The following is an 11,054-nucleotide window of genomic DNA, read 5'->3' on the forward strand; positions in this document are numbered from 1 at the left end:
TTGCAAGGACAGCACTGGACTGCTGCTCTGCTGCCTCATTTGGTGAATGTGTGTCACTTAGTGTTTGTTAATCAGAACAACAAATTCCAAACACTGAATGTAACACATTTGAATTAGTGATGGAGGCAACAGTGGATCCACAACTCCTGAGTGTTAGTCAGAAAAGGTTGTTTAATAGCACACATACTGTATATACTATATATTTAATGGACGTAAGCAGGTGTAGAATTTAAATAGAACACCAAAGTTCCTCGGATTATCCCTTAAGATTGGATTGAAAGTAATTTTGTTGAATTTTGAATACACTATAATTTTAAAAATATATTGTCTCTCATTGCTGATCACCAGTGTTTCTGACCTGCGTTCTGCTGTGTTCTGCAGTCGTTCAGCATAGGATGCCTCATTTCCAAGTCAGTGTAAACATCTGAACCCTCCTGGGTCTGCAGGGAGGGAGAGGGAGAGGGAGAGGGAGAGGGGGAGGGGGAGGGAGAGGGAGAGGGGGAGGGGGAGGAGCTTCTGGGAGTAGAGGTGATAGTGTTCCTGATGTGTCGAGCCTTGCCGATGTATGGACTTTCAGCCACAGCATCAACTCCCTGGTGAGACAGACACCTGTTAACATGTTTAATGTCTGAATTTTTGATAGGTACACATGCAGGAGGAGAAACGAGCTGCATATTTACAAGCGAAAACAAAAATACATGCAGAAGCCGAAACACACACAAGTCCCAAAACACACGCAGAAACGAAAACAAACACCATGATATTCTAAAATGAAAGTGGGTCTGTGGGTGTGCTTGTTTTCGTGTGGCTCTACAACCAGCCATTACCATATTCAGGGACTTACTTAATTCTTAATTTAATAAAAGTCCTTTATTAAAAGGTTATCCGACTGCGGTCAAGCTATCCAATACTCATTTCTCTGTAGTCAAATGTCTGATGCTGAATTTTAATGCCTGAATTACAAAGATATGTACGGTAAAAACCCTGCAGTGCCTGAATGCTCTGAATGTTTCTGCTTGTGTTTTGGGATTTGTGTGTTTTCAGTTCTGCTTGTGTTTTTATTTTCCTTTGTGTTTGTGAATATGCAGTTTGTTTCTCCTCCTGCATGTGCTTTTGGTCGTTGCAGTGTGTTTGCCCGTCGGCCACCATACTTATATCCTTTTTTCAGTACAACATATAGGAAATTTGATGAAAAAAAAAAAACATTTCATTTTCACCAACTATATAAACACACCTGAGCAAAAAGTACTAATAAAAAAAAAAAAAAAAAATCTGATTGAATTTGTGAAAATTCGCTAATTTAAAAAGTTCAATGTCTATTTTATGACTTCTGACACAATTATCGCTATTCCAGTTTTTTGTTTATAAATATGCAATATAAAATTAATCATGTTTGACTCAACAAAACATGAGAGGACGAAAAATGCATTTTTATAAAGCCTGAAGATATAACCTATAAACACACCCCAGGATGACACTCCACAAGGAGTTGTGTATTATTCCCGCAGCAATTTACCAAGGTTTCACCTTGATCTGTGCCACGTGAGCACTAAGGTGAAAACTATCGCTGATCAGACAACATCGGCTGAGTCTCTTATCAATCTTGAGGATGGCTTGAGTTCATGCAACTCAGGAATGTGGACAAATGCAGGTGGACACATTAGGACGGTGGAGATCTGTGCGCAATCTGGCCATTATTAGATCACTGAGGATAGATGTTAATATTTGATGTTAAAGCCAATAAATGTTTGCAATCATGTTAGAGTAAATGTATTTGTGTAAATGTGACTAACTTCCCAGTAGACAGGAATAACATAAATTATACCTTTGACCCTCCGGGGGACCAAAGTTTACCGTGAGCAGATATGATATGGTGTTGTTTTAAGAACCAAATGTTCTGAAACGTTATTGTATAAGGTTCTGACAACACATACACAAACTACTCCAGGTTTTCTTAGCACAAACTATAATGTGTAGTGCTTTGTGGACTGCTCAGTCCCTGCATCACAATCCATTGAGAAAATCAATAATTTTCTCATGCTACACAGCCCCCATCTATACGTCAAAATGTGTTATTGTGTGACTATGATGTTTACAGTCCTAAGTTCAGATTTGTGTAAGTTGGGCAAACTTTCCAAATAAGGCGCCAGTAGTCCAGGAGTTCCAGTATTTTCTCCAGGGTCTTCAACTTGGTGCTAAAGGGCGAGTGGTTTACAAAGCTAGGTTTTCAGTCAGAGAAGGCTGTCTAACGACAAGATACAGCAATGTGGATGTTCAGTATGTTGTTATGCGTTAATCAGTCACCTGTGAGCTGCAGTATGGCAGAGGGCTGAGTTTGGTGTCAAGCTTGTAAAAAGTCAACTCCTGTTCCAGCTCATACAGTCTGTGAAAGGCTCTAGTCAACTCAGCCGTGGTCTTCTCCAGCTGAAGACACAGAAAGGCTTTTGAGAAGGGTGAGACTGCAACAGGAAGTCTTGAGTTAACAGAGTAAACAAATCAACCACATATGGAACAGAAACTGATGAGGTCTTCATTGGGGAAACAACACCAAATGGATCATGTGTATCTGTTTACAATGTTTTCTAAAGAAGGAACACCTGAGAGCACTGTATACAACTGTTGCTGAATCCAAAAGGCTGCACCCTTGACTATTTTTTTAAAAATTATTTCTGATGGATATGATTTTATGTCACACTGAAGTTAATGGAGATGCATCAATGCAGATGCCTGCGTGTGATGTAGCTCAGGCTGAGAGACAAACATGAGTCTAATCATTTCCCTCTGTGGCTCTGTCCAATTGGTTTTCATGACATCACATCAAGTTCAAATGTTTAAACTCAAACAACTGTTGTGATCACAGCTGAATGGGTTTTCACACAAATTGCACTTTTTACATCACACAGCACAACTGACATGGAATATGCACTACTCACCTTTTGCTTTGACTTTGTGCAGAATATAAACTTAACAAAAGATTGCTTTACATTCAGCGTGAAAATTAATCTGGAATCAATGACCAGAAACTGAGACTTTTGTGTTGTAGTGCAGATGAATGGAAACTGAGATGTTAGTAGAAAGATGCCCACATTCTCTTCCTGATTGGTTCTCATCAGTCATGACTCGACTATTAGTGATGAATCAAAAACATGGCTGACACTTACTGACCTCTCAGTAACAGTAGCACCTCATTCCACCCGATTGCTGAGTATTTTCTACATCTGAGCAACTGAGTGCAGAGTAGCCAATCCTGTTTACACCTGAATGTTCATGTGAAGTGTTTGGTCATATGAGACAAATGTGTACAGCTAAAACTTTTGTTTTAAAATGAAAACATCACTGTAAACTGAGCCAGAGTGTGAAGGGAGAGAGAGAGAGAACTGGTTAAGTCTGGGCCTTAGATTTCAATTCATCTGGTTAGGGTTAGAATTAGGCATTAACTGGTTATAGTTATTTATGTAGTTATTTAGGCTGTCCAAATGAATGGAAGTCAGTGTTCTGTTCTTAGAAGAATAGCTGTGCAAAGCTATGTGTGTTAATGTCCTACCAGTTGACTCTTGGTGTGCAGTTCTTGCTCCAACAGTGTGTGTGCATGTTGTTGCTTTTGTGTCTGAGCTGTGAGTGTTTGGTTTGTTTCCTCCTGCTGGTGGAGTTGAGTGACGGCGGCCTGCTGCTCCAGCTGCAGCCTGCTCAGCTGGGACTGGCTGCTGTCCACCTCCCACTGAAGACGCTCCAGCTCCTCTAAGCACAAAAACAGTAACAACAAAAGTACACAATGTTGTGACCAATCAGCTACCTTCATGATACGAATTAACTCACCAGTGTTGAAGCGCTGGTAGGCGTGTCCTCTCTCCTCCTGGGAGACTGACAGATCATCTAGCCTGTCGAGAGTTCTGAGGTGGTAGAGCAGGAAGAAGCGGGAGTGTGCAAGTGAGGAGGCGGGGTTTCCTATAACAGATAACTCTGACAGGCTCTTCAAAGAACACAGTCTGGACACCTCGTATAGCTGCAAACACACACACACACACACACACACACAAAAACAAACATCAAGTCTTAAGCCCAATTTATACTCCTGCGTAAAGTGCTCTACGTCGGTTACGGAGACCCCTCTATGTCGCTGGAGAGCCTGTCGGAGAGCCTCTGCGTCATCTCCAGCTGCACAAAATATTTTTTAAGTGTCCGTCACTCCATCAAGGGACAACGGAGATGGCAAGGGCTGCAATTGGTCCTCAGGACAGGCCGAGCTAACGCTGCTCTGTGCCGACCACAGTGCGCACTGAACTGAACGTCCACAGAGGCGGAGCTGATCACCGCCGACAATGTTGCTGCCAAACTATAAATACATCATATCTTAAAACACACGCATCACATGTTTAGACTCTAAATGGCTAAATTCTCGCCTCAAATTATCTTAAAACTTCGTCCCGTGATACAGAAAAGTGAGAAATTGCCACTGTTTCAATGTTATTCAGATGCAACAACAACAACAGTCTTTCTCTCTCGGACACCATTGCTCACTGTAGCCAAAAGCACAACAGCCTTGCGTAGCGACCTACTGATCGGGCGGGAAATTGCAGTGCGTCTCCGGAACCACGATGGAGAACTATGAATGCTCGAGGGGTCTCCGTGGTTACGCAGTCAGTTTTTGTTTGCGGGTGGGCCTTAGGAAGCTGCCTTCTGATTGGGTACTGAGTTTTAGAGCAACAGATAAGTGAGGAAGCGCAAAGAACAAGTGAGGGAGCGCAAAGAATAAGTGAGGGAGCGCAAAGAATAAGTGAGGGAGCGCAAAGAATAAGTGAGGGAGCGCAAAGAACAAGTGAGGTAGCGCAAAACACAAGTGAGGGACTTCAGCAATGCAAACAAAGAATGATGCACTCTTGTTCGAAGTGAATCACTCAGTTTTAAAGGTCTCATATTATATCCCATTTCTCCAGGTTAATCTAGTTCCCTGGTGTCCTAATGAACACGTCTGTGACATGCGTCGTCAAAATACCATAAGAATGAAGCACCACAGCAGTTTAATCACCCTGCCAAAACAGCCCTGCTCAGAACCTCTGTTTAGTAGTAAAAAATAAATAAAATGAAAGATAAGATAAGATAAGATAGCTTTATTTATCCCACAGTGGGTAGAGAACAGGGTTTCAGCAGCTCCGTATACAGATAAACAATTACACAATATTATAAAAACTGTACATGGAAAGAAATAAGATAAGAGTGAATGTAAATAAGGTGCGTTTTAGGTTAAGGTAAAAATAAGACAAATCTAGGCAAACAAGACAAACAGGACAACAACTGTAAACAATAACTAAACAGACCAGCTAAAGACAAGGAACAAAACCGTAAACAATAACTTAACAGACCAGTAAAAAAGCAAAAACTGTAAACAATAACTTAACAGACCAGTTAAAAACAAGAAACTGAACTGTAAACAATAAACATAACAGACCAGTTAAAAACAAAAAAACAAAACTGTAACAATAACTCAACAGACCAGTTAAAAACAAAAAAACAAAACTGTAAACAATAACTTAACAGACCAGTTAAAAACAAAACAACAAAACTGTAAACAATAACTTAACAGACCAGCTAAAAACGAGGAACAAAAACTGTACACAATAACAGACTAATACAGCAGTGACACAAACATAGTTATTTGGTTTGGACACTGTTGTACAGACGGACAGCAGTAGGAATGAACGACCTGCGGAGCCACTCCCTCCTGCACTTAGGGTGCATCAGTCTCTGACTGAAGGAGCTTCTTAAGGCCCCAACAGTCTTGTGCAGTGGGTGAGAGGTGTTGTCCATGATGGCGGATAGTTTGGCCAGTACCCTCCTCTCTTGGATGACCTCGATGGAGTCCAGGGGACAGCCACAGACCGAGCCGGCTTTTTTAGTTATCCGATCTAGTCTTTTTTTGTTCGCACAGAACAGCCCCCTCCCCAGCAAAAGATAAAGGCGACTCTGACCCTTCTTGTAGAGCGAGTCAGTGTTGTCAGTCCAGTCCAGTTTATTATTTAGGTGAACACCCAGGTACTTGTATGTTGTCACCCTCTCGATGTCCAGTCCCTGGATGTTCACCGGTGCAGTGTTTTGCTTTTTTTTACTGAAGGTTACCACCATTTCCCTCGTCTTGCTGGCGTTGACAAGAAAGTGATTCTTCTCACACCAGCTGACAAAGTCCATGATAGTCCTCCTGTATTCCTGGTTGCATCTCCTGACACACACCCCACAATGGCAGTGTCATCAGAGAACTTTTGGAGGTGGCAGCTGTCTGTGGAATAACTGAAGTCCCATGTATATAGGGTGAAGAGGAAGGGTGAGAGCACAGTGCCTTGGGGGGCTCCCGTGCTGCAGACTAATGTGCCCGACACACAGTCCTGCAGCCTCACAAACTGGGGTCTGTCTGTGAGGTAGTTGGTAGTCCATGCAGCCAGCCGGTCGCTGACACCTGCTCTCTCCAGCTTCGCCCTGAGCAGCGATGGTTGTATGGTGTTAAAGGCACTGGAGAAGTCAAAAAAAGTAATCCTCACGCTGTTTCCAGTGCCCCTCCAGATGAGACAGGGACCTCTGCAGCAGGTAGATGATGGCATCATCCACTCCGATGCCAGGCTGGTACGCGAACTGCAGAGGGTCCATGTTTGGGCTCACCAGGGGGCGGAGGTGTTTGAGGATTATCCTCTCCAGAGTCTTCATGAGATGTGATGTTAGGGCCATGGGTCTGAAGTGGTTGGGTTCCTTGGGGCATGATGTCTTGGGGACAGGGACCACACAAGAAGTCTTCCACAGGGTGGGTACTCTCTCCAAGCTCAGACTCAGGTTGAAGATATAACAAACCACCTGGCAGAGCTGGTCTGCACAGTCCCTGAGGAGTCTGCTCACCTTTATAACAATAAATGACCGATAAGTTAGGTCTCAACCTTTGTGTAAAAGACACTTTAGTGCTGCAATAAAGGGAATAACTGATGCATCAGATCAGCTGATCGCTTTAGTTAACTGCTCAAATGGTACGAGAAGAGAGAGAAAGTTCACGGGAGTTCCTAATCTGTGCCGTATGCAGCCAAGTTTGTACCTTTGTTTTAGAAAAAACCCTTTGGCTAATTTTTCAGCGAGTTAGCGGAGGAAATGGGGGAGGAAAAGATAGGGCGTCCTGCCTAAAAGTAGGGCGTCTAATTTCTTCTTTTAGCCCTGCTGGCTAAAAGCCTGTCTCTTTCCCTTCTTGTTACAGACTGAAGGGGTGTGAGTCACATAGCCGAGTGTATTAAATGGACATGAACATACCGGTAGCCTGCCTACCTACACACACAGCCAAAAAAAACAAACACTTTTATTTACTTACCGAATATACCGACATGGGCAAAATGACGTTGGTTATTGTCGTAAATTACGGTATCAGTAAATATTCTGTTTATCGCCCAGGCCTAATTCATGGCCCATTTGGATGCATTCACACCTTCTGAATGATATTTTGATCAGATGACTCAGGACAGATGATAATACTACAACTGACCATGAACTCTGACAAAGAGCTAATGATACAATGATGCATTATTACAAATTTGAATCGGTTACTTATTTCTCCTTTTTAAGAGTACATAGATCAGTCACTTTGACAACCCTTAAGGACACTGACACAGTCACTATGACCTTTACCATGACTTACTGTTGTTATCAATGTAGGTGCAATGTTAAGTTTTACATAAATCGAACTGGAATTACTCCACCTTGACAGTTGTTTTCTTGATTTAGTTTGTCTGGATACCTGTTTCTTTACAGATTGACTTGTTTTTCTATCTAAACCTGTAAAAACTGCTCAGTATTATATTGTATTATCTCAGAGCCATATCTAAGCAGTTCAACATGAGAGCCTCTACGTCACTGACCTTATGTAATCCAAAGCCACAGCCACTGCTGTATAAAAACAGCATTTGCACTTTCCGTCTAAGCCTGTGCTGTGAAGGAGCCTGCGCACACAAAGAAGAACTAACAGATCAAACAAGAACCTAACAAGAACGTCTTGGTAAGTGTTCAATCCAACAATCATGAACCAAAGCTAAAGTGTTGATGAGGCTGGCAGCGTGTTTGTTTAGAGCTGATGTTTGCCATGTGACGTTTGTGTGATTCCAGATGTAAACATATGAGCCAGAACTTCATGGGTTTTTCTTTGGAGACTAGCCAAACAACAGCATGCAACAATAATGTGATCATTATGTGCTGTTTCACAATCAGTCATAAATATTTAAGACAGAAAACTAACTCACAGTTAAAGAGATAGTTCCTTTCATGAATCTGTACTTCAAAACGCTTTGCTGCTCCAAACAATTATTATTTAAGTAGTCTTTACTACAACTGACATACACATACATAATGTTTGTTTCACATGAGCAAAAATTAACAAATATTTAAAGATGTTTTTGACCATTAAAATATCACAAATATCATTACTGTCAATGGGGTAGTATGTAATTATTTGTAGGGAACTTTAGACCACATTATTATTACAACACAATGTGAGACAGCTCCAATTACCAAGTACATACAAAATGAACACGCCAGTAAACTCCTTAATAGATACTTGATACCTGTCATTACTGAGAGGCACAAGAACACACTGCTGTAAAACCTGAGAGCTCATTTAAACCTCCTGGGATTTTCCACACTATGAAGTTATTTTTTTAAATTATTTTATTATTTATTTTATCCTTCATTAATCCCTTATTATGGTCATTATTAATGATTTCATCATACGCATTTGACCCATCCTCATACTAGTGGACAGCCACACTGAGTGGCGCCCGGGGAGCAATGGAATTTGGGTACCTTGCTCACATGTGTAGTTACGCAATGGGAGTTGTACAAGTATTGTGTGTGGGGCGCGCTTGGGGGTGGGGTTGGGTGGGGTTTGGTGGTTAAATTGGTGAGCACAGTACTAGTAGCAGCAACAGTAGTAGCTGTAGTGAAAGAGGTAGTTTTTTTTTTTTTGCACAAAAAAACCTGTAGTGTAAAAGCAGGTAACCATAAGTGTGACAATTGTAACCACAATTGTAAAAATTTAGTAATTTTTTAAAAATATTGTAGATATAGATATTCTGATGTCTAGACATGTTAATTTATGAGTTTTCACATCACCATGAGGTATTAAACAGGCCATTTTAATTGTCTGCCCTTATGAAGGCCTTGATGGCTGAATTGTGTTGACATAATTTTATTGTTTATATGATTAAAAAGCCAGGAAATATCAATATCAGGCTTATTTTGTAAATTAGGTGATCTTGAAGTGGCAGGGCTGTTATTCTGTTCCATTATTCTGTTATTCATTTTAAGTCTAAATCTTTTCAGCACTTGCAAGTCTTAAAGTGTGAAGCAGTTGTATAAACACTTGTCTATATTGTCACACTTACTATATTGTAAAACCTTCATCATAAAAAAAGGACTGCTCTAAAAAACTCACATTTCTTTCAGGGTCTTTTTCAGATATGTTCCAAAAAGCCTTTGTGACACTTGTGGTCCTATTCTGTTCTTCACCCTTGGTAAATGGAGGGAAAGTCCTGGTGTTCCCTGTAGATGGAAGTCATTGGGTGAACATGAATGTCATCATTGAGGAACTTCACTCCAGAGGGCATGAAATCACAGTACTTCGTCCAGAAGACAGCTGGTATATAAAGGAAGAGTCACCTTACCACAAGGTCATTAGGATAAAAGACTCTGCTGGTTTTGACAAGGAGAAGTTTGGCTTGTTTGTAACAAAAATGGTTGACATGCGGCGGGAAGGGGCTTCTCTTTGGACTCGTTTGTCTGTGGAGTATGAACTACTAAAGTCTTTCCATCAAATGCATAAGACGTTGCTTGTGATGATGGGGGAGATTTTTGAGAATGCCAAACTGATGCAGAGCCTCCGTGATGCCAATTATGATTTGCTTCTGACAGATCCTGCAATTGGAGGAGGGACGCTTCTGGGTCGCCGTTTAGGCCTCCCACTTGTCTTTAATGTGAGGTGGACTATTCAGGGTGAGGGACATGAAGCAATTGCACCATCTCCACGCTCCTATGTTCCATTACCAGGGTCAGAGCTGACTGACAAGATGACTTTTCCCCAGCGGGTGAAGAACATCCTCTACCATTTATTTACATGCTTTCAAGTTTGGTATGTCACAGATTCGAGCTATAACTCTTTTGTCCATCATTATTTTGGGAGTGACGTACATTACATGGAGTTGTTCCAAGCAGCCGATATATGGCTGATGAGAAATGATTTTACTTTAGAGTTCCCACGTCCCACAATGCCAAATGTCATTTACATGTCAGGATTTCAGTGTAAACCTGCCAAGCCCTTGTCCAAAGATCTAGAGGACTTTGTGCAGAGCTCTGGTGAACATGGCGTCATTATGATGTCATTGGGAACCCTGGTGTCAAAACTTCCTGAGGACATCACTGAGGACCTTGCAGCCGCTTTTGCCCAACTTCCACAGAAGGTGATCTGGAGGCACACAGGAAAAAGACCGTCCACACTTGGCAACAACACCTTACTCGTGCACTGGCTGCCACAGAATGACCTCCTGGGTCACCCCAAGACAAGAGCATTTGTGGCACATGGAGGCACCAATGGAATACAGGAGGCTATTTATCATGGTGTCCCCCTCATTGGTTTGCCCCTCATGTTTGACCAGCCTGATAATTTCTTCAGGATGAAAGTAAGAGGTGTGGCCAAAGTCATGGACATTGCTACTGTGAACAAAGATAACTTCCTGGAGGCTCTCAAAGAGGTGCTGTATGAACCAAGCTACAGAGAGAATATGAAACGGCTGTCCAACCTGCAAAGAGATCAACCCATAAAACCACTGGACCACGCCGTTTTCTGGATTGAGTTTGTCATGAGGCACAAGGGAGCATCACATCTTAGGACAGAGTCTTATAAGATGTCCATGATCCAATATTACTCAATTGATGTGATGGGTTGTCTACTGGCAGTTAGTTTGCTAATATTTACTGTTTTTATTTTGGTGATAAAGTTTGTCTGGCAAAGAGTGTTTTCTAGAAGCAAAGCCAAAAAGGAATGA

The 11,054-nt window shown here is 41.7% G+C and overlaps 1 protein-coding gene across 1 annotated transcript; it reads left to right on the forward strand.

Annotated features, from left to right (window-relative positions):
* Positions 1-9,473: 9,473 nt before the first annotated feature.
* Positions 9,474-11,054, forward strand: LOC310939988 (UDP-glucuronosyltransferase 2A2-like; the record flags this gene model as incomplete). Its single annotated transcript, XM_083904883.1, has 1 exon — positions 9,474-11,054. One exon carries the CDS (start codon positions 9,474-9,476, stop codon positions 11,052-11,054), a length of 1,581 nt encoding a protein of 526 aa, XP_083761009.1.

This window comes from Microchirus variegatus, assembly GCF_963457635.1.
Source record: "Microchirus variegatus genome assembly, chromosome: 18".
Taxonomy (NCBI): Eukaryota; Metazoa; Chordata; class Actinopteri; order Pleuronectiformes; family Soleidae; genus Microchirus; species Microchirus variegatus.